The following is a 24,214-nucleotide window of genomic DNA, read 5'->3' as shown; positions in this document are numbered from 1 at the left end:
AGCTCAACCTAGGTGCCCTTCAACAAATGAATATATATATATATATATATATATATATATATATATAATGGAATATACTCAGCCTTAAAGAAGAATGAAATTATGGCATTTGCAGGTAAATGGATGGAACTGGAGAATATCATGCTAAGCAAAATAAGCCAATCCCAAAACACTAAAACTGAATGTTTCCTCTGATATGTGAATGCTAATTCACAATGGGTCAGGGGTTAGGGAAGAATGGCATTACTTTATATTAGGTAGAGGGGAGAGAAGGGAGGGGTGGGGGTAGGAAAGGGGTAGGAAGGATAGGAGAATTAATCAGACATTATTACCACATGTACATATATAACTATACAAACAGTGGTATTCTACATCATGTGTAACCAGAAGAATGAGAAATTATACTCCATTAAATATGATGTATCAAAGTGCATTCTACTGTCATGTATAACTAATTAAAACAAATTTAAAATCTTTAAAATAAAAAAATAAAGTAAAATGCAAGAGTGGGTGTAGTCCCCTTGCACTTCCAAAAATGTAATGTCACATACTGGATGTCACACACTGGAAAAGGGAAAATAATCATAATATAGCTTCAATTGATAAAGAAAAAGCTTTCTGTGAATATCAACACGTTTTCAACACCCAACACCTTAATAAACAAGGGATGAAATAATCTCCATGCTGCTGCTGACACAGTTCCAACTAACCCACCAGGCAGGGTGCCAATCCCTGAAACACAAGATTTCAAAATAGAAAGTGATTGTTCACCAGTCAGTCAAGCCAGTGATGGGGCAGCAAGTCTTAAATCTATCTTCAGAGGGAAGGGCTTCCACCTCTGATGTCAGACAAGTCTCTTAAGAGATTGTTAATGTCATTAGAAGCAGGTCACCAGAATGATGTGACTCTGGATAAGTACAGAGGGTTCATTCAAACTCAGCGAATTTTATTACTCTCATGAAGAAAATATATAGAAAGGATGAAGAGGATCAGGGATAATGGGGAAAGAAGATAAGAAAAAAAGTGGATAGAAAGAGACAAGGGGAGAAAGAAAGAAACAAGGAGGTGGACAGAAGAGAAGAAGAAGATCCCTGACCAAGATCATTGTCTGTGCTGGGACCCAGGTTAGGAATAGAGTCACCTGCTCATGCTGGTTTGTCTGGATCTGCAGAGTACATGTGGCAGAAAGTCCCACAGGCACATCCTGGTGAGCCCTCAGTACGCATCAAACAGGACCTAAAACCATTCACACATCCATCCATACCTGGCTGGTCCCCATATACTGCTCCTGCTTCTACCCCCAACTGTCTGGTTCTGCTCTGCTGTGAAGACCACATATCAAGCGTCCTCTTACAAAGTGCCTTGGACAGACCTGGGAAAAACAGACGGAAGACCTAGTACAGAGACAGATGTGTTTACTACTCCTGACTCAGGATCTTCTGGGTAAACACATGTGCTGTTCGTCCCTGTGAATACAGGAGCATCACGCTCCTCCCAGGGACACTTCCTAATCTGAATATAGCCAAAAAACAAAGCTCCAGAGGAACAACTGCCCTGACCCTCCTAGGGCAGCAGGAGCCACCACATGACCCACATGATGCTCAGAGCCCCAAGGATGCTAAAGAGGTGACTGTCTTCCTTTCATCTGGAAACAGTCCCTGTGAGTTACGCGCTTTTAAGAAACATTAAATACTTACATTCACAACACTCATCACATTTGCATAATAAATTCTTCATAGACAAAGACGAACCAAATTATGGAAAATAACAAAAACAACAAGAAGGAAAAGGGCTGTTGATTGGTCCAAACTTTGGAAATCCCACGGATAAAAGAGCCCAATTGCAAGGAGTCGTCATATTGTGCTAACTCACCTGTGAACAGGATCCCACTCTCCACACCTGACACCATGGCCCCCTCCTGCTGCTCCTCTTGCTGCAAGCCTACCTGCTGCAGAACCACCTGCTGCAAGACCACCTGCTGCAAACCAGCCCGTGTGACCAGCCGTGGCAGCACATCCTGCTGTCCACCCAGCTGCTGTGGATCCAGCTGCTGTGGGAAGACCAGTTGTGGGTCCAGCTGCTGTAATAAAACCAGCTGTGCATCCAGCTGCTGTGGGAAGACCAGCTGTGGGTCCAGCTGCTGTGGGAAGTCCACCTGTGGGTCCAGCTGCTGCCAGTCATGCTGTCCCTCAACTTGCTGTGAAACCACCTGCTGCAAGACCACCCGCAGCAAACCAGCCTGTGAGGTCAGCTGCTGCAGCAAACCCTGTTGTGAGGCCAACTGCTGTGAGCCTTGCTTCTGCCCCAGTTGCTGCATCATCCCCTGCTGCCAGCCCTGCTGCTGTGTGTTCACCTGTTGCCAGCCCTGCTGCTGCCAGCCTTGCTGCCCTCCTACTTGTTCTGAAAAAACCTGCTGTAAGACCTGCTCCAAAAAAACCCGTGTGACTCGCTGCTGCAGCACACCCTGCTGCCAGCCCAGCTGCTGTGTGTACAGCTGCTGCAAGCCTTGCTGCCCATGATCAACTCCCTTATGACCAGCATCTGCACAAACTCCTCTCAACCTTGTTGCCTTATGTGCACCAATTCTCTTCCTACCTTGACTGAAGACCATCAAGCTGTCACCAGATATTCTGTTTATTGTCCCCCATGTAAAAGCTTATGAGTCACCTCAAGGGAGTGCAGACTTCTCTCTTCTTCCTTAGGCTTTGTGCATCTTGTGCCTGCTTCATAGGTCCTTGCTGGGGAGATGTGATGTTGGCTGAAATTCTGAAGCCAACGTCTTTACCTCTCCAACTAAAGAACATAGGATCATGCTTCAGAAATACATAGGTCTATACAAATGCTTCTTTATCTCTGCAGCCATGGTTTCTTTTGCATTGTCTTCCATATTTCTGTATGCTGCTTTCTCCTATGATAGTCACCTTCAGTTGCCTCCCTAGGTACAGTCAAATTCTGTAAATTCTTAATAAAAAATGAACCTTTATTCATTCTATATTGTCTGACTTTATTTGCCTGTGCTAAGAACCCCTGAAGTGAAAAATCACATGCTTAATAGATTTTTAAGTGCAAAATACATTGTGGTCATATCTGACTCTGCACCATAGATACCTAGAAGTTGTTCATCTTCCATAATTGAAATGGAATGCACCTTGATATGCAACTCACTGCTTCCATCTACCCAGCCTCTAGAACCCACCACTCTATTCTTTCCTATCTGAATTGACATACCTTATATACTGCATATGGGTAGAATCTCATAATGTTTGTCATTCTGTACTGAAGCTTAGAGAGAGGCCTAAGTTTCTCCCATGTAAGCACAAAGTGATTTCCTTCCCTTTTAAACTTGGATAGTATTCTATTCTAGATTACTGCCACATTCTCTAGATCCATTCCTCCATCCATGGATATTTGTTCATAGTCCTGCCTAGAACACCAAAGTGCTAATATCTCTTCATGTTTATGATCCCATTATTTCCCTAAGCACCCCCATGGTGCTAGATGATATGGTATTTCCATGTCTGATTTTTTGGAGAAACTTCATACTGATTTCCATGACTCCTGTAACATTTGACATTCCTTCCGGAGAAGCAGTGTTCCGATTTCTCTCCACCCTTGACAAACCCTTACTCTACTGGGTACTTTCTAGAATAGCCAGACACAATAATTCAGTACTGCAATGATTGTGGTGCTGGAGTGGTACGCCATTGTTAGCTGACATCTCATGCAATCAGGACAAATGCCTAGAGGACTAAAATATCAAGGAAAATGTCCCTACCTCTCTCATATTCACATGGGCACTGCCAACATCCAAACTTCTATGGTGGACTACCTCCATCTTTCAAAATAGATATCCATTTTCCCAAAATTCTCCACCAGGATAGAGAATATTTCTAATCCTGAAGTCAATCTCTCTCTCTATGAAGGGCTTTTACAACAAATGGATTCTGCTCCATCAAATATTACTTTGAAGTTCCATCTTCCAAGAATAATCTCATCTCTTTTGTTTGACCTTCCTGTGGTACCTGAGTGTATACCTTAAAATGAGATGTTTCCAATTTGTTCATGTATACTTTCTGTAGGTTCCTCCCTACATAATGATTGCAGCACATTAGGAGATTACATGTCATATGAGTCCAATTATAGTTGTGGGCACCTTGGGTTTTCTGCTTCAATACCTTTAGCCTCAAAATTCACCACACAGAATTATAATCCAGTGAAACATCTATGCTCCAAGAGTCACAGGGACTCTCAGGTTTGGTGTGTCATCTAATAGGGTGACACCCTAATGCCACCAACTTCTTGACTAGTTTCCCAGTGACACCTTTCCCACAGCTTCTTCTTAGTAGGTTGAGTTAATGCTCCTTTATTCTGCAGGTCAATTCCTCTTATGATTTGAGTTGAGGGCTAAAAGGACTGCTACATTTGTCTCCTCCAGAATAATACAAACTTGGCAAAAATGGCCACTATCAACTTTGAATAAATTGTTATGAGCTTTTTTCATGTGATAATAAAGCTCAAAATTTTGTCTATAAGGGACTCTTTAGAATCCCTCCCCAGAGTGTGTGCTTCAGAAAGCAACCTTTGGGGTTTCCTAGTGCACTAACTAAAGAGAACACTGTTCATCCCTTCATCTAGGAAGTCAGATCACTGCTAAGATATCCAACAGGAAGGAGAGTGACCTCAGAAGTCCAGAACATGGACTAAATTGGGTCAAGGCTAAATTGGGTCACAACAGAGTAGATAATCTTGGTCTCTTAGGAACAAACCTGATGAGAGAAGGTGGAGAAGGTGAAGGAAATATAATGAGAATGGAAGGATAAATTTTGAGGATATAAATCAGAATATATCCTGCTGAAGATAGAAGTGAGTCAAATCCAGTCCCATGTGGGTTATCATGATTATTTTGGACCATTTTTGAATATGCAAGATTGGTGTAACACTCAACATTCTTCAATATTTCAATGTCACCTACTGGAAAAGGGAGAATAATCTTATTTTTTCAGTTCATAAAGAAAAAGCATTCTAGAAACAGAACACACTTTCAACCTCCAACACCTTAACAAATGAAGACTGAATGAGCCGCGAGACTGCTGCTGACACAGTCTTAAATTGCCCACAGAGTGCCAATCCCTGAAATGGTGAGCTTTCAAAAGGAAACTCACTGTTCACCAGCCAGTCAGGTACGTGATACAAGTCTGTCTCCAGTTGGTAGTGTCTGCACCTCTGATGTCAAACACATCATCTGACAGACCATTGCCCAGGTCAAAGGGAAGGGTCGATGGTTTTAACCCCATGGAAGAAGACAAATAGCCAATCCCAATCCCTATAAAACACTTTGGCAGATGTTTCCATCAAGATCCAAGTGCAAGAGATGTTATCTTGGGCAAAGCTACTGGGCATCTTACAATATATCACTCAGAACTGGTCATTTCTTTTCTTAAAATTTTTAATTTTTATTGGTTCTTTTTAGTTATATGTGACACTAGGATTCATTTTGACATACATATAAAAGCAGGGAATATGTTTTCTCTAATCCAGTATTTCCCTCTCTTCCTGACTCTTCCTGCTCCCTTCCCTCTACTGATTTTCTGCATTTACATATAGTTTTATTAAATTGGTGTCTTGTAGATATACACAATGGTGATATTCAGGGTGATGTATTCATATATATACATAGGAAAGTTAGGTAAGATTCATTAGAAGTGGTGGTTTTTAATGTCATTAGAAATAGGTTACTTGATTGCAGTAACCTGGGTTCAGTCCAGAGGGTTTATTCACACTTACGCAAACATCAGGCTGTCGTGAAAAGATTCTGCATAAGGGACAAGGAGGACCACATATAATGGATAAATGCCAAGAACTCTCCCTCCTATGCTGTGATTGTAAAAAAAAAAAAAATACCCTTCTGATGCACAGTATACTATCAGCAGATGAAAGGGTCTACCAGTGAACCAAGGCAAGAAAAATGCAGATTATGCTGAAATGAAGAAAAGAAGTATTATGATTCATGATATGACTATGCAGGAAAATTTGCCTGTCCCCAAAAAAACTAACATAAATTATTAGAAATAACCAGGGAGTACAGATATAAGAAAAACATACAAATAGGAATCACCTTCAATATTTCCTAAGCAGTAAAAAATTAAGCTTTAAATTGTAACATTCAGTACATGTACACAACAAAATACCTAAGAAAACATCTATAGAAACATGGACAAGATTGCTCCAATGAGAGAAAAAATCTTTCAATGTGGAAATTCCTTGAACAACCCTATAACTGGTTGTGTCTCCATCAGAAATGTGTATATACATGACCACAGGCTCTGTGCAAGAACAGAGCAGCATGAATTTGAATAAGTCCCAATCTACAAATGAGCTACATGACCATCTTAGAGGACAATCAAGTACATGGTGTCAATTTCATTTAGTGGAAATTCGACAGCAATGAGAATGAGCATGCTATAGATAACAATACTGATGAGTCTCACACTCATAACCCAACATTACTATTCTTTTGATGAACCAACGAATGAAAAGAGCCAAAAGTGACCTAGAGGGTTAAAAGTCAACCAAGCGATCAGCTCCCTTTGGAGATACATGAGAGGGTATGATTCATAGGGAAACAGATTCATTTCTATTTCCTAAACTGACTGCAGTGGAGGGATGAATTCACATACTTTAGCAAGTTGGAAAATAGTGATTTGTTCCATTGAGGATGGAATGATAGACCTAAAAACATTCTCAATATGTTAGTCCTTGCAGACAAATCAGGTATCATCTTACCTAATCTAAATTCTCTCCTGAAATAAAAAGAAGACAAGAAAGCAAGGAACCAAATGAGGAGGGAGGAAAAAGAAACAGAGCCAGAGACAGAAGGAAAGAGAGAAAAAGATCATGACCCAAGATGATTGTCTGTACTGGCACCCAGGTGAGGACTAGAGTCGCCTGCTTATCCTGGTTTGCCTAGGTCTACACAGCTTATGTGGCAGGAAGTCCCACAGGCACATCCTGGTGAGCTCTCAGTTCTAGATAAAACCAGGACTGATAGTCACCCACACATCCATCCATACCTGGCTCGTCCCCATGTACTGCTTCTGCTTCTATCCTCACTGTCTGGTTCTGTTCTGCTGTGGAAGATCACATGCAGACATACACTTCCAAAGCGCCTTGAGACACACAGGTGGAAGAGCTGGTACAGAAACAAATGCCTCTACCAGCCCTGAGTCAGGATCTCCTGGGTAGAAGCATGTGCGTTTCATTCCTGTGAATGCAGCAGCGTCACGCTCCTCCCAGAGAAACTTCCTAATCTGAATACAGGCAAAGGAACAAAGATCAAGAGGAACAATTCCAGGGCAGCAGGAGCTACCACATGACCCACATGATGCTCAGAGCACCAAGGATGCTAACAAGGTGGCTGTCTTCCTTTCATCTGGAAACAGTCCCTGTGAGTTATGCCCTCTGATGAAACAGATTAAACACATTAACAAGACTCATCACATTTGCATAACAAATTCTTCCTCAACGAACACAAACCAAATGTGGAAAATAACATAGAAAACAACAAGGTGAAGGACTGCTGATTGGTCCAAACACTGGAGGTCCCCAGGATAAAAGAGCCCAATTGCAGGGCATTGTCATATTGTGCACTCTCCTGTGAACAGGATCCCACTCTCCACACCTAACACCATGGCTCCCTCCTGCTGCTCCTCTTGCTGCAAGCCTACCTGCTGCAGAACCACCTGCTGCAAGACCACCTGCTGCAAACCAGCCTGTGTGACCTGCTGCAAAACACCCTGCTGTCCACCCAGTTGCTGTGGTAAGACTAGCAGTGGGTCCAGCTGCCGCCAGCTATGCTGTCTTCCTACTTGCTGTGAAACCACCTGCTGCAAGACTACCTGCTGCAAGACCACCTGCTCCAAACCAGCCTGTGTGGTCAGCTGCTGCAGCAAACCCTGCTGCAAACCCAGCTGCTGTGAGCCTTGCTGCTGCCCCAGTTGCTGCATCATTCCCTGCTGCCAGCCCTGCTGCCCTCCTACTTGCTCTCAAACCACCTGCTGCAAGACCTCCTGCTCCAAAAACACTCGTGTGACCCGCTGCTGCAGCACACCCTGCTGCCAGCCCTGCTGCTATGTCTGCAGCTGCTGCAAGCCTTGCTGCCCATGATCAACTCCCAAACACCAGTGTCTACACCAGTTTCTCTCAACCTACTTGTCCTACCTGCACCACTTCTCTTCCTTCCTTGGTTGAAAACCTTCATGCTGTCACCACAAATTGTGTTCATGGTCCCCCATGTAAGACCTGGTGAATCACCTATGGGGAGTGCAGACCACTCGGCTCTCATTCTCTTCTTCCTTAGACCTTTGTGGACCTTGGACCAGTTTCATAGATCCTTGATGGGGAGCTGTGGTCTTGATTAGAATTCTGGAGCCAAACTTTTTATCTTTCCATCTAAAGAAAATAGGACACTTCAGAAGAATTTCCCAGCTGTATGCACAGCTTCTTCATCTTTATACTCATGATTTCTTTTGCATTGTCTTCCATATTTCTGCCTGCTACTTTCTTCTATCATAGGCATCTTCAGTTGCCCCCCCCAGCCAAAAATTCCATAAATTCTTAATAAAAACTGGACCTTTATTCATTCCATTTGTCTACTTTTTTAAATTTGTTCTAATTAGTTATACGTGACAGTAGAATGTATTTTGGCACATCATACATACATGGAGTATAACTTCTCATTCTTCTGGTTGTACATGGTGTAGAATCACCCTGGTCATGTAATCATATGTGTACATAGGGTAATAATGTCTGATTCGTTCTACTATCCTTTCTACTCCCATACCCATTCCCCTCCCTTCGCTCCCCTCTGCCTAATCCAAAGTATCTCCTAGCCCTCTCCCATTATTGTGAATTAACATCCACATGCCAGAGAAAACATTCAGCCTTCGGTTTTGGGGATTGGCTTATTTCACTTAGCATGATATTCTCCAGCTCCACCCATTTACCTGCAAATACCATAATTTTATTCTTCTTTAAGGCTGATTATATTCCATTGTGGATATATACCACATTTTATTTATTCATTCAGAAAACTTAGAATGGAACCACCATTTGAACCAGCCATCTCACTCCTCAGCTTATACCCAAAGGACTTGAAATCACCATACTTCAGTGATGCAGCTACATCAATGTTTATAGAAATGCAATTCACAATAGCTAAATTATGGAACCAACCTAGAAGCCCTTCAACAAAGATAGTGTCTATCTTTATCTGCCTGGGCTAAGAAACCCTGAGGTGAAAACCACATGCTTAATAGATTTTTCAGTGCAAAGTACATTGTCATCATATCCTACTCTGTACCAAGATCCCTAGAAGTTGTTCACCTTCTATAATTGAAATGGCATGCCTAGTTATAGGCAAGTCCCTACTTCAACCTACCCTGGAAACCACCCCTGTTCTTTATTTATCTGAGTTGGTTTATTTTACATACTGCATCTATAGGAGGAATCATGTAGTATTTGTCCTTCTGTACATGGTTTAATTCATTTAGAAGAGAAGCCTACAGCCCATGCACATAGGAGAGGATTTCCCTCTCTTTTATGTCTGGATAGCATTGTAGTGTATGATTCTTCCATATTCTTTTGATCCATTCCTCCATCGATAGATATTTGGGTTGCTTTCACAATTAGGCTTTTGTTCCTCACACTACCTTAAACATGAGAATACCAGCATATCTAGAAGCTTCTATCTCATTCTTTCCCCCAAATACCCAGTGGTTTGGTTGCTGGATCATATGGTATATCTGTGTCTGATTGTGTGAGGAAACTAGATAATGATTTCTATGGCTCCTGCATCATTAAATATCCCCTCCAGTATAGCAGGCTTTCAGTTGCTCCACATCCTCATCAAATGCTGTTGCTGCTTCTCCTCCTCCTCCTCCTCCTTCTTCTTCTTCATCTCCTCCTCCTCCTCCCTCTTTCTGGCCTTCACATGCCAACCTGTCTTTAACTTTCTCCCCTCTGACCTTTGGATATTCTAAACTTCATTTTGACTTCACACCCCAATTTCTTTACTCTTAACGAACTGTATTTTTAAGATTCTTTCCATCTTTTTTAGTTTATCCCTTTGGGGAATGGATTCAGGTATGTCAGAGGAATCTGCCTTATCATAGCGGCTCCCTAAGAGTGAATCAAGACAGCAACGCAGCACTGGAAAATTGAGAATACAAAGCAGAGAAGAGTATAGGGCTCTTTCACTTGAAACAAGCAATCTGAGCTCTGGGGAAAGGAGCCTGACTGGTACTGGGGGTGGTTGGGAAACTGAGACCAATTAAATTCACACCAAATCTGGTGATTCCTGAGTCACTCCTTCCAAGCCTAGAAAAGGCTGGAGAAAGTCTGACACATCCTACTCTCCTCTCCACATGGTCTGAGGCTCTCAGAAGGAGCGGTGCATCAAAGCTAGCAGGGCAAGAAGTGAAAATCTGCATACAGACGCTCCTAACAAGTTTGACCACTTTGGCTCAGACCTGAGAAAAAATAAACTGTAGTGTCTGAAACTACAGAAAGAACAGACTCTATTTAAAAAAAAAATTAGCAAAATAAAAAATGAATAAATAAATAATAGGCTCCCAGAAGGTGGGGGAGTGGAAATAGGCAGTATATCTTGACTCTTTCATCATCCAGAATCAAAGCACTGAGAGAATACCTGACCAGAAAGTCAAAAATAGTTTGAAAGCAATTTTACTTTCCTTATTACCTAATTTCTCAACTTATCTAAAAGAAAATCACTTCCATTTACCAGTCAGATGAGTAGACTGCTGGAGAACATGCTCAATAATTTTTTTTAAGATTAATCAGTATATGGCTTTGCTGCAAAGGAACTATAATCACATTGACAGTAACTCTTGTCAATGTGGTACTAAAGCCTGCAGTAGTACAAGGGTCAAACTGAGTGAAAACATTGACAAGCTTTTCACCTAACCCAGGGCACATAGTAAAGAGGAAGCAGTTCGCCAAAAGCCCTTTATATAAGTGTAGAAGTGATAATACCAGCAGAAGGGTAGCAATACTAACAATATGAAAAAGCAAGAGAACATGTTACCTCAAATAGCTCAGAACATGAGAAAATTTGGCCCCATTGACACCTCAGAGGAGGAAAATGAGAAAAATAATTTAGAAAGCTGATAGTTAACATGTTCAATGAACTAAAAGAAGATCAAAGGAATGAACTAAGAGGAAAAAAATGGAGTAGCAAAACACTTCAATAAAGAGATAGAGATTAGGAAAAAGGACCCTACGGAAATCCTGCAAATGAAAAACTCAATAAATCAAATTAAAAATATAACCTGGCATGGTGACACACACCTGTAATACCAGAAACTTGGGAGGCTGAGGCAGGAGAATTGCAAGTTCAAAGCCAGGTTCCACAACTAAACAAGGTCCTAAACAACTTAGTGATACCTTGTCTCAATTTAAAACTGGGGATAGAAAGGACTGGGGATGTTGTTCAGTAGTTAAGCAACCCTAGGTTCGATCTTTAGTACCAAAAAAAATGTTTTGTTTTGTTCTTTTTTCAGTAGAAACCATCACCAGTAGATTAGAACACATAGAAGACAGATTTTTTCAGGTCTCAAGGGCGAAGAGTATAATCTTGAAAACAAAGTCAACAATGAAGAAAGATAGCTACAGATCATGACCAAAATATACAAGAAATCGGGAACAACCTTAAGGGAACAAAACTAAGAATCATTGGCATAAAAGAAGGCATTGAGATACAAAGTAAAGGAATACAAACTCTTTTCAGCATGGTACTATCAGAAAATTTCCAAAACTCAGGAATGAGATGGAAATCCAAATAGAAGAGACATTAAAATCCCAATAGACAAGCTCAAAATAGAACCTCATAAAAAATTATACTTACAATGTCTAACATGCAGAATAAGGATAGAATTTTAAAAGCAGCAATAGAAAAAGAGCAGTTTTGATATAAGCCAATTAGACTTTCTGCTCATCTCACAGCCCAGACTCTGAAAGTCAAGAGGGCTTGGAATAATATTTACCAAGTTCTGGACGATAGTGGGTGCCAAATAACATGCTATATTTAGAAAAGTTATTCTTCAGCAGTGAAGGTGAAATAAAAACCTTCCATGATAAGAAGAAACTAATAGAATTTATAACTACTAATCCAGCACTACAAAACACACATCATGATGTATTATATGCAGCAGTGAAATATAAATTTCAGGGTCAGGAAATAGATGAATCTCAGTAAAGGAGAATCAAAACTGAAGAAAATTCATAATAAATCAACATGGCAGGAAATAAAAATTATCTCTCTATTGGACCATTGAATGTAAATGTTTCAATTCTCCAATCAAAATACGTAGATTGGCAACATAGAATAAAAACCAAGACCCAGTCATTTGTTGCTTATAAGAGACTCACCTTACAGTCACAGACATCCATAAATTGAAGGTGAAAATATGTAAAAAGATATTCCAAGCAAACGGAGAAGGAAAGCAAGCAGAAGTAGCTATGCTCATAACTGACAAAGTAGACTTCAAGCTGAAGTTAATCTGAACAGAATAAGGTCACTTTATATTGGTTAAGGGAACCATCCAACAAGATATAACAATGATAAATATTTATGACCCAAATGTCAGTGCACCTACATACATTTAGAAAAATCCCTAACTAATAGACCCAATACAATAATAGTGGATGATATCAATTTACTTATTTCACCAGTAGAAGGTCATACAGACATAAACTAAGTAAAGAATCTTCAGAATTAGAGCATACTGTTACTCAAATAGACTTAATGAACAACTATAGAATATTTCATCCATCAGCAACAACATTGACTTTCTTCTTAGCCACATATGGAACCATTTCTAAAATATGCCATATTTTAGGACAAAAAGTAAAGTCAAGAAATAGAGATAATTTCTTTCATACTATCAGATCATACTGAAGTGAAATTAGAAATCAATAGCAAGATATAAAACAGAAACCATTTTAACACATGGTGATTGATTAATGTACATTTTTATATTTTAAATTTTTAAATTTGTTCTAATTAGTTATACATGACAGTAGAATGCATTTATGCATTTTGATGAATCATATATAAATGGAGTGTAATCTCTCATTTTTCTAATTGTACATATTGTAGAATCACATCAGTTATGTAGTCATATATGTACATGAGGTAATAATGTCAATTTATTTACATTTACCAGAAAATGCCATAATTTCATTCTTCTTTAAAGCTGAGTAATATTCCCTCGTGTGTATATATACCACATTTTCTTTATCCATTCATTAATGTACTTTTGAATCAGTTATGTGTCAAAGAAATTCAGGGAGAAATCAAACAATGCTTGGGAACAAATGAGAACAGTATTAAAGCATATCAAAAATTCTGGGATAGTATGAAGGCAGTTCTATGGGTAAAGTTTATAGCATTGAGTGCTTACATTAAAAATAAAGAGCTCTAATGATCTATAAAAAATACAATCTAATGTTACATCGGCACTAAAAAGGCACAAATTCCAAAACCAGTAAAAAACAGCAAATAACACACAGGAGAAATAAAATTGACATTTAAAAATAATTACAAAGATCAATGCAACAGAGTTAATTATTTGAAAAGGTAAACAAAATTAATAAAATCTTGACCAAACTAACCAAAAGAAAGAGAAAACCCAAATCAACAAAATTAGAGATGATAAAGGAGATATCACCACAGATATTTCTGAAATCCAGATGATCATTAGGACCTGCTTTGAAAATATATACATCAATAAGTTGGAAAGTATATAAGATATTGACACATGTTTAGACACAAATAATCTACCCAGATTGAACTAAGAGGATATAGAAAACCTAAGCAGGTCAATATTGAGCATTAAGATTGAAGCAGCAATTGAAAACCTTTCAACGAAGAAAAGTCCAGGACCAGATAAATTCTCAACTGAGTTCTACCAGACCTTTAAAGAATAAATAATGTCAAGCTTCCTCAAATTATTCCATGAAATAGCAAGGGTGGGAACACTCCCAAATTCATCTCATGAAGCCAGTATCACTTTGATAGAAAAACCAAAGACACATTGAGGAAAGAAAACCACAGAACAATATCCCTGGTGAACATAGATGTAAAATTCCTTAATAAAATATTCAATTGAAAAACACACCAAGAAAATTGTACACCATGATCAACTGTGCTTCCTCCCAGAAAAGCAAGTTGGTTCAACATATGAAAATCAAAAAATCTAATACATCACATAAACAGAATTAAGAACAAAAATTACATGATCATCTCAATAGATGCATAAAAAGCCTTCAACAAATTCCAGCACCCATTCATGTTAAAGACACTAAAGAAACTAAGGATAGAAGGAGCTTACTTCAACATTATAAAGGTCATGTACAATAAATCCAGAACTGACATCATACGGAACATGAAGAAACTGAAAGCACTTCCTCAGGAACAAGACAAGGATGTCTACTCTCACCACACCTATTCATCAGTCTTTGAAACACAAATGGTGTTTCAAAGTGGAAATCCATATGTAGAAAAATGAACCTTGATCCCTATCTCTCAGCATGCACAAAAGTCACCTCAAATGAATCAAAGAAGTAGATAAGAAACCTTGTGATGCTAGAAGAAAACATAGGCTCAACACTCTGACATGCTTTTGCATTAACTGGCTAACTTAACAAGAACACTAAAGCCTAAGAAATAAAACCAGAATTGATAACTAGAAAAAAAAATAACTGGGACAGCATCAAATCCAAAAGCCACCGAAAAGCAGAAGAAACATTTAAGAGCATGAAGTGGGAGACTACAGAATGAGAGAAAATCTTTTCCAACTATTCTTCCAACATGGGAATAATATCCATAATATATTTTTAAAATGCAGAAAGCTTAACACACATACACAAAAAAAATCAATGAATGGGAAAAAGAACTAAACAGACTTTTCTCAAAAGAAGAAATAATTTTTTTATCCATACATCCAATGATGGATATCTGGGCTGGTTCCATATGTTGGCTATTTTGAATTGGGCTGCTATAAATATTGATGTGACTGTATTCCTATAGTATGCTGATTTTAGATCTTTGGGGTATACACCAAGGAGTGGGATGGTTGGGTCACATGGTGGTTCCATTCCTAGTTTTTTGAGGAATTGTCATACTGTTTTCCAGAGTAGTTGTACTAATTTTCAGTCTCACCAGTAATGTTTGAGTGCACCTTTCTCCCAACGTAATCAACAACCTTTATTATTATTTGTATTCTTGATGATTGCCATTCTGACTGGAGAGATGAGACCTCAATGTAGTTTTGATTTATATTTCCCTGCATGAAAATAGAAGAGAGATCAGTGGAGTAGAGGAAAAGGATTGAGAGGGAAAGAGGAGGGATGAGAAAAAAAGAATGGTGAAATGAATTTGATCAAACTTTCCCATGTGCATGTATGAATATACCACAGTGAATTTCACCGTTATGTGTATCCATAATGCACTGATTTAAAAATACTACAAGTGTGACTGCATGACTAATGTGCTCCTACAATATGTATAATCAAGAAATGAGAACTTATACTCTATGTGTGATCTATCAAAGTGCATAAATGCATTCTACTGTCATGTACAAATTAGAACAAATAAAAAATTTAAAGATATTATAAATAAATATAAGAAAGAGCAGCAGAGGAGAGGAAAGGGAACAAGGAAGGGAGAAGGGGAGACAAAGGGGAAGTATTGGGAACTGAATTGGATTACAATTACAATTACAATCCATGCTTGTATAATTACATCAAATGAACCCTAATATAACGTATATCTATCATAAGCTAATAAAAAGCTTATAAATGATTCAGCAAAGTTGTAGGATATAATTCAAACCGCAAAAATCAGGTGGGAATTTCTTAGCAGCAATTAAAACATTTTAAAAACATGTTTTTAATAAAAGAAGAAATACAAGTGGAAATATATGGAAAAAATGCTCAACATCCCTAGCGTGTGGAGAAATGCAAATAAATACTACATTGAGATTCCATCTCACTGTGGTTAGAATGCCAAACATCAAGAATATGGGGGAAAAGGTACAATCATACGGTATTGGTGGGACTGCAAATTAATACAACCACTTTGGAAAAAGTGAGATTCCTCAAATGACTAGGAATATACAACTCAGTCATCCCACTCTTTGATATTTACCCAAAAAGAATTAGAATCAGCATACTATACTGATACATGCGTATCAATGTTTATAGTAGTGCAACTCACAATAGCCAAGCTAGGTAACCAACCCAAGCACCCATCAACGGTTAAATAGGTTAAGAAAATGTGAAATATACACACATTTAAATATTACACAGCCATAATAATCAACAAAATTGTGTCATTGGCTGATAAATGGATGGAACTGGAGAACACCATGCTAACTGAAATAAGCTACACTCACAAAGTCAAAGGTTGAATGTTTTCTCTCACATGTGGAAGCTAAAGAGAAATCAAAATTTTTTTAAAGGAAAGGATTACATGGAAACAAAGAAGATCACTGAAGAGGAGGAAAAGGATCAAGATGGAGGCAGAAGAAGAGGGTAAAGGGAAAAACTGGGAAGTGAATTTGACGAAAATATGCTCTGCACATGAATGAATATACAACAGTGAATTCCGCTTTGTGTGTATCAGAGAGCATCATTCAAAAATAATAATGAATTAATAAATAAATAGGAGGAAGACCAGTACAGGAAGTTGAGCAAAGGAAAGGAATAGGGGATGAAAAGTGGAAGGACCAGAATTGAAATGGAGAAAATTACATTGCATGCATGTAAGAACATGTTCAACCTACAATTATGAATAATTATTGTGCACTAGTAAAACTGATCACATTTAGAAAACAACTTCTTCCTTGACAAACATAAACTGAATATGAAAAATAACATAAACAACAAACCAGGAAAAGAGCTGCTGATTGGTCCATACTTTGGAGATCTGAAGATAAAAGAACCCAATGTGAAGGAGTGATTACATTGTGCAAAACTCACCTGTGAACAGGATTCCACCCTCCACACCTGACACCATGGCCCCCTCCTGCTGCTCCTCTTGCTGCAAGCCTACCTGCTGCAGAACCACCTGCTGCAAGACCACCTGCTGCAAACCAGTCTGTGTGACCTGCTGCTGCAGCACACCCTGCTGCAAGCCCAGTTGCTGTGAGCCTTGCTGCTGCCCCAGTTGCTGCATCATCCCCTGCTGCCAGCCATGCTGTTCCCCAACTTGCTGTGAAACCACCTGCTGCAAGACCACCTGCTGCAAACCAACCTGTGAGCCCAGCTGCTGCAGCAAACCCTGCTGCAAGCCCAGCTGCTGTGAGCCTTGCTGCTGCCCCAGTTGCTGCATCATTCCCTGCTGTCCTCCAAATTGCTGTGAAACCACCTGCTGCAAGACCATCTGCTGCAAACCAAACTGTGTGGCCAGCTGCTGCAGCATACCCTGCTGCAAGTCCAGTTGTTGTGAACCTTGCTGCTGCCCCAGTTGCTGCATCATTCCCTGCTGTCCCCCAAATTGCTGTGAAACCACCTGCTGCAAGACCACCTGCTGCAAACCAGCCTGTGTGGTCAGCTGCTGCAGCACACCCTGCTGCAAACCCAGCTGCTGTGAACCTTGCTGCTGCCCCAGTTGCTGCATCATTCCCTGCTGCCAGCCCTGCTGCTGCCAGCCCTGCTGCCCTCCTACTTGCTCTTGAGCCACCTGCTTCAGGACCACCTGCTCCAAAAACACCCATGTGACCAGCAGCTGCAGCACACCCTGCTGCCAACCCTGCTGCTGTGTGTGCAGCTGCTGCAAACCATGCTGCCCATGATCAATTCTGCAAACACTAAAGTCTACATAGTCAAACTCCTCTTAACCTGCTTACCTTACCAGCACAAATTCTCTTCCTATCTTTCCTTTCAACCTTGTTGCCTTATGTGCACCAATTCTCTTCCTACATTGACTAAGGACCATCAGACTGTCACCAGAAACTCTGTTCTCGGTCCCCCATGTAAGACCTTGTGAATCACCTGGAAGAAGTGCAGACCATTCCACTCTTGTCCTCTTCTTTCTTAGACCTTGTGTATCTTGTGTCTATGGGCCCTTGATAGAGAAGTGCATTCTTGCCTGAAATTCTAAGACCAAAATATTTACCTCTCCATCCAAAGAACATAGAAACAGACTTCAGAAGAAGCATTTCATAGCTGCATGCAGCATTCCTTCATCCCCATAGCCATGACTGCTTTTGTATTGTTTTCCAGATATCTTCTGGAAAAGAATATGCCATCTTCTCCTGTCATCATCACCTTCAATTGCCTCCCTAGATAGAGCCATCCTTCGTGAATTCTTAATAAACTCTGGACCTTTATTCATTCCATATTGTCTGTGTTTTTTTTCCTGTACTAGGAATCACCTGACATAAGAATCACATGCCTAAGAGATTTTTAACTGAAAAAAGTACATTGTCATTATATCACACTCTGTGCAACAGATCCCTAGAAGTTGCTCATCTTGCATAATTAAAATGTCATACTGCTTGATAGGCAGCTCTCTATTTCAACCTTTCTCCATCCTCCTGAAAACACCACACTCTTCCCTCTTTATCAGAGTTTCACTATTTTATACACCTCATAGAGGTGGAATAATGGAGTGCTTGCCCTTTTGTGACTGACTTAGTTAATTTAGCAGAGTGCTCAATGGTTCAACAATTTCAGCACAAGGGGGAGAATTTCTTTTCCTCTGAGACTGAATACTCTTCCATTATAGGTTTCACCACATTTGCTTCATAGATTCATCCTATGATAGACACTGGGATTGTTCCCACAATTTGGTTGTTGTTAGTAGTGTTGCCATGAAGAACAGAGTGCTGGCATCTTTTCAAGATTCATATTCCTTTCTTTTACCTAAACATTCAAAAGTGGAGTTGCTGGGTAGTATGATAATTCTAGGTCAGATTTTATGAAGAATATCCACATTGATTTCCATGGCTCCCACACCATTCAACACTCCTCCAAGGTATCAAGGTCTCAGCTTCTCCACACACTCATTAGTACCCTTAGTGCATTCGGTCCTTTACAGAATAGCCAGACAAAAGGTACCAACCCTGCAATGGTTGCAGTGCTGAATGATATGCCATTACTTTCTGACTTTACATGCTTTCAGGACAAAATGCTTGGTGTTGCCTAAGGAACCACAAGATCAAGGAATGATGTCCTTTCTGTGCCATGTTCAGATGGGCACTACCAAGTTTCCATCTCTCCCTCCAGTCCACAGTCTTGCACACATTCATCATGGACGATCCCACTGCCTTTTTAAAAATTTTTATTTGTTCTAATTAGTTATACTCGACAGTAGAATGCATTTATGCATTTTTAATAAATCATGCATAAATGGAGTATAACCTCTCATTTTTCTGATTGTACGTACTCTACGATCACATTGTCATGCAATCATATATGTACATGAGGTAATGTCTCACTCTACTATCCTTCCTACCCCCATACACGTCCCCTCCCTTCACTTCCTTCTACCTAAAGTAACTCTATTCTTCCCTACCTGCTCCCCTGCCCCCTTGCCTTATTGTGAATTAGCATCTGCATATCTGAGAAAACATTTCACCTTTGGTTTTTTGGGTCTGGCTTATTTCACTTAGCATGGTATTTTCCAACTCCATCCATTTACCAGCAAATGCCATAATTTCATTCTTCTTTAAAGCTAAGTAATATTCCATTGTATGTATATATCACATTTTCTTTATCCATTCAGCTGTTGAAGGGCATCACTGCCTTTTAAAAAACATTCATTTTCCCAAAATCCTCAATTGGGCCAGTAGAAAACTGCTAATCTTGAAACCAATCTTTCTCTATGAAGTTCCCCTGAAATACATTAACTCTGCTCCTGCTAATGTCAATTCAGTTTCACATTCCAAGAATAATCATATCTCTCTTGTTTGTCTGTCTGTGGTAACTCAAAATGAGAGACTTTTGGTTTGTTTGTGAAACTTTCTTTTAGTTCCTCCCTGACATAATGCTTAATGGGTATTAGGATATTACATCATACAAGTCCAATTATATATCTGAACATATCGTTGTTTCTGTTTGAATGTCTGTAGGCCTTAAATTCACCAAGCAGAGTTAACATCTTGGTGAAAGTTCTGTGTTCCAAGCTTCACAGGAGGTCTCCTGTTTTATGGGTCATTTGCTAAGGTGACAATCTCATACCACCAGATTCTTGACTGTGCTTCCCAATAATGCTCTTCCCCCAATTTCTTCTCGGTGAGTTGAGCTGATGCTAGGGAACCCTGAAAGTAAGTTCCTCTTATTATCACTTCAGTTTGAGAATTAAAGTCACTATTTCATTGGGTTTTCCAGAGAAACAATCTTGGCATGAAAATAAGCCATATCACTGTTTAAGAGATTGGTCTGAACTTTATTCACTTGACTCTGGTTATGAATTGAAGCTTAGGAATTTATCTGCAAGGGACTCTAGAATTCTCCCCCATGGTCTGTGTTTCAGAAAGGGACCTGTGAGATCTCCCAGTGTACCTACTAAAAGGAACACCATAGACCCCTTTGCTCAGGCACTGTCAAGCACTGCTAGTGTATCTACAACAGGAGAGCACCTTCAGAAGTCCAGACATGCAGCCAAAAAAGGACAAGTTGGGTCACAAGATCAAGAATTGAGTCACAAGAGGGTGAAGTATCTCGACTTCTTCTGAACTGACATGATGAAAGGAGGTGGAGGAAATACAGTGAGAATGGAAAGATAAATTTGTAGAATGCAAATCAGAATAGATCCTGTTCAGGAGAGAAGTGAGTCAAGGCTAAAGTCATGTGCAGCTGACCATGAACACATGGAGTCATTTTCAGAAAAGGCAAGGTTGTTCCAACGTTGGATCATTCTTCAGTTTTCATCACCTTGACTGAGAAAAGGTGGAGTAAACATAACTTTGCTTCGGTTCATACAGAACCGGTTTTATTCTATAAACAAGACATTTTCAACATCCAGTACCCTCGCAAATGAGGATTGAAAGAGTGTCCAGACTGCTGCTGACACAGTCTTCTTTCACCCACCATGCAGACTGACAATTCCTGAAAGGACCAGCTATCAAATGAGAAGGTCATTGTTGACCATTCAGTCAAGACGAGGAATAGTAGAGCAAGTCCCAAGTCTGTCTCCAGAGTGGAGTGTTTGCACCTTAGATGTCAGACACATCACCTAACCAAACATCCGAGCCCAAAGAATGGGCCAGTGATTTCAACTTTGTGGAACAGAAAGGGAAAAACATAGAAAATTGAAACTTTGTCAATACTTGTGAGGCAGTGAAAATTTAAGCTTTGAATTGGAACATGAAGCGTGTGTACATAATAAAATGTCAAGGAAGAAATCTAGTGAAATATGAAGACTGCCACAAAGAAGGGAATAAGTCTTTCCGCCTGGAAAGTCTATGAACAATCCTATACTTAGTTTTGTATCCACCAGAAATATGTGTGTGTGCATGTGTGTATATGTATATGTATATGACCACAGACTCTGTGCAAAATCACCTACTGCAGCACAAATTTGAATAGTCCCAAGCTACAAACAAGCAATATGTTCATATAAAGGACAAAAAGCAAGCAAATTGTGTCAACTTTTTCACTGTAAATATTACACACTGAGAATGAACATCTTGGAGATAAATATACTGAGGAGTGTCATGCTCCTAACTTAGAGACCTACCTATTTTATTCTTTTGATGATCCTAAGACTGAGAGAAGCAAAAATTGACTGAGATTACAAGTTAACAAAGTGGTAAGCTCCCTTTGGGGATGAGTGAGAGGATATGGTTTGTAGGCAATGGGGTTCATTTCTGTTTCCTAACCTGTTGACAGTGGCAGGGATACATTCACTTGAGAATACCTTACCAACCTGGAAAATCATAAATTGCTTCGTATGGCATAGAATGGAAGACCTGAAAATATTTTTAATGCATTGAAAATATTTTAATGATAAATCAGGTACCATATCACCTCATCTTAATTCCCTCAGGAAATGGGTTAGAAGGCAAGAAAGCAGCCCAGGAAATGAGAAAGGAAGGGAGAAACAGAAACAAGAGACAGGGACAAAAAGAAAGAAGACAGAGAAAGTTCTTGACCTAAGATCACAGACTCTGCTGGTAACCAGATGAGAAAGAGATTCACCTGCTCATCCTGGATTTCCTGCGTCTGCAGAGTTCCTGTGGCAGAAAGTCCCACAAAGGCCTATCCTGGTGAGCCCTCAGTACTGGATCAAACAGGACCTATGGCTACCCACACATCCATCTATACCTGGCTCATCCCCATGTACTGCTTCTGCTTCTACCCTGACATTCTGGTTCTGCTCTACTATGGAAGACCACGTGTCAAATATTCTCTTCCAAAGTGCCTAGGGACACACAGGTGGAAGAGCTGATACAGAGAAAGATGCCTCTACCAGCCTTTAGTCAAGATCTTCTGGGTAGATGCATGTGCTGTTCTTCTCTGTGAATACAGCAACGCCATGCTCCTCCCAGAGGCACTTCCTAATCTGAATACAGACAAGGGAACAAACCTCCAGAGGAACAATGCCCTGACCCTCCCAGGGCTGCAGGAGCCACCCCATGACCCACATGATGCTCAGAGCAGCAAGGATGCTAATGAGGTGACTGTCTTCCTTTCATCTGGAAACAGTTCCTGAGTTACACACTCTTAAGAAACAGATTAAACACTTTCACAACACTCATCACATTTGCATAGCAAATTCTTCATAGACAAACACAAACTAAATATGGAAAATAATATAAACAGCAACCAGGAAAATGGCTGTTGATTGGTCCAAAATTTGGAAGTCCATGGATAAAAGAGCTCAATTGCAAGGAGTCATCATATTGTGCAAACTCACTCACCTGTGAACAGGATCCCACCCTCCACACTTGACACCATGGCCCCCTCCTGCTGCTCCTCTTGCTGCAAGCCTACTTGCAAAACCACCTGCTACAAGACCACCTGCTGCAAACCAGCCTGTGTGACCTGCTGCTGCAGCACACCCTGCTGCAAGCCCAGTTGCTGTGAGCCTTGCTGCTGCCCCAGTTGCTGCATCATTCCCTGCTGCTCTCCAGCTTGCTGTGAAACCACCTGCTGCAAGACCACCTGCTGCAAACCAGCCTGTGTGGTCAGCTGCTGCAGCACACCCTGCTGCAAACTCAACTGCTGTGAGCCTTGCTGCTGCCCCAGTTGCTGCATCATTCCCTGCTGCTCTCCAACTTGCTGTGAAACCACCTGCTGCAAGACTACCTGCTGCAAACCAGCCTGTAAGCCCAGCTGCTGCAGCACACCCTGCTGCAAACCCAGCTGCTGTGAGCCTTGCTGCTGCCCCAGTTACTGCATCATCCCCTGCTGCCAGCCCTGCTGCTGCCAGCCCTGCTGCCCTCCTACTTGCTCCCGAACCACCTGCTGCAAGACCACCTGCTCCAAAAACACCCGTGTGACCCACTGCTGCAGCACACCCTGCTGCCAGCCCTGTTGTGTGTGCAACTGCTGCAAGCTTTGCTGCCCATGATCAACTCCCCAAAGTTTGTCTGCACAAACTCCTCTTAACCTGCAGGAATTTTTCTCCTACCTTGACTGAAAACTATCATACTGACACCGGAAATTCTGTTCATTGGCCCCCAGTATAAGATCTGGTGAATGAATGTGAGAGAGTGCAGACTTTTTAATCTCTTCCTCTCCTTCCTTATGCCTTGTGCATCTTGGCCCTGCTTCATGATCCTTGATGGGGAGGTGTGGCCTTGGCTACAATTATCAAACCAAGAACTTTACCTCTCCATCTAAGAAACTCAGGAACACACATTTTCAGATATTCACAGCTGTATGGCACTGTTCCTTTATCTCACCATTATCATTTCTTTTGTATTCTTCTCCAGATTCCTGTATGCTATGTTCTACTGTTATTGTCACCTTTAGATGCCTCCCTAGGCACAGCCACCCTTCATGAATTCTTAATAAATACCTAATATTCATTCCATCTTGTCGGTCTTTATTTTCCTACACTGAGAACATCCAATGTGAGAATCACATGCTTCATAGATTTTTAACTGAAAAATAAGTTGTCACTGTATCCCAATCTGTACCAGAGATCCCTAGAAGTTGCTCATCTTGCTTAATTGAAATGGCA

The 24,214-nt window shown here is 40.4% G+C and overlaps 3 protein-coding genes across 3 annotated transcripts; all 3 read left to right on the top strand.

The window, feature by feature from the left end:
• Positions 1–1,907: 1,907 nt before the first annotated feature.
• On the top strand, positions 1,908–8,163 carry LOC306657426 (uncharacterized protein; the record flags this gene model as incomplete). The annotated part of the gene is made up of 2 exons (XM_079133402.1): positions 1,908–2,486; positions 7,720–8,163. The coding sequence occupies 2 exons, from the start codon at positions 1,908–1,910 to the stop codon at positions 8,161–8,163; spliced, it is 1,023 nt and encodes a 340-aa protein (XP_078989528.1).
• An 8,930-nt stretch (positions 8,164–17,093) lies between these two features.
• On the top strand, positions 17,094–17,756 carry LOC306657424 (uncharacterized protein; the record flags this gene model as incomplete). Its single annotated transcript, XM_079133400.1, has 1 exon — positions 17,094–17,756. One exon carries the CDS (start codon positions 17,094–17,096, stop codon positions 17,754–17,756), a length of 663 nt encoding a protein of 220 aa, XP_078989526.1.
• A 5,225-nt stretch (positions 17,757–22,981) lies between these two features.
• Positions 22,982–23,599, top strand: LOC306657423 (uncharacterized protein; the record flags this gene model as incomplete). The annotated part of the gene is made up of 1 exon (XM_079133399.1): positions 22,982–23,599. One exon carries the CDS (start codon positions 22,982–22,984, stop codon positions 23,597–23,599), a length of 618 nt encoding a protein of 205 aa, XP_078989525.1.
• Between the last annotated feature and the right edge of the window lie 615 nt (positions 23,600–24,214).

The sequence above is a fragment of the Sciurus vulgaris genome (assembly GCF_902686455.1).
Source record: "Sciurus vulgaris genome assembly, chromosome: 3".
In the NCBI taxonomy this organism is placed as follows: Eukaryota; Metazoa; Chordata; class Mammalia; order Rodentia; family Sciuridae; genus Sciurus; species Sciurus vulgaris.
The sequence above is the reverse complement of the archived record's forward strand: the minus strand, read 5'-3'. Positions and strand labels throughout refer to the sequence as shown.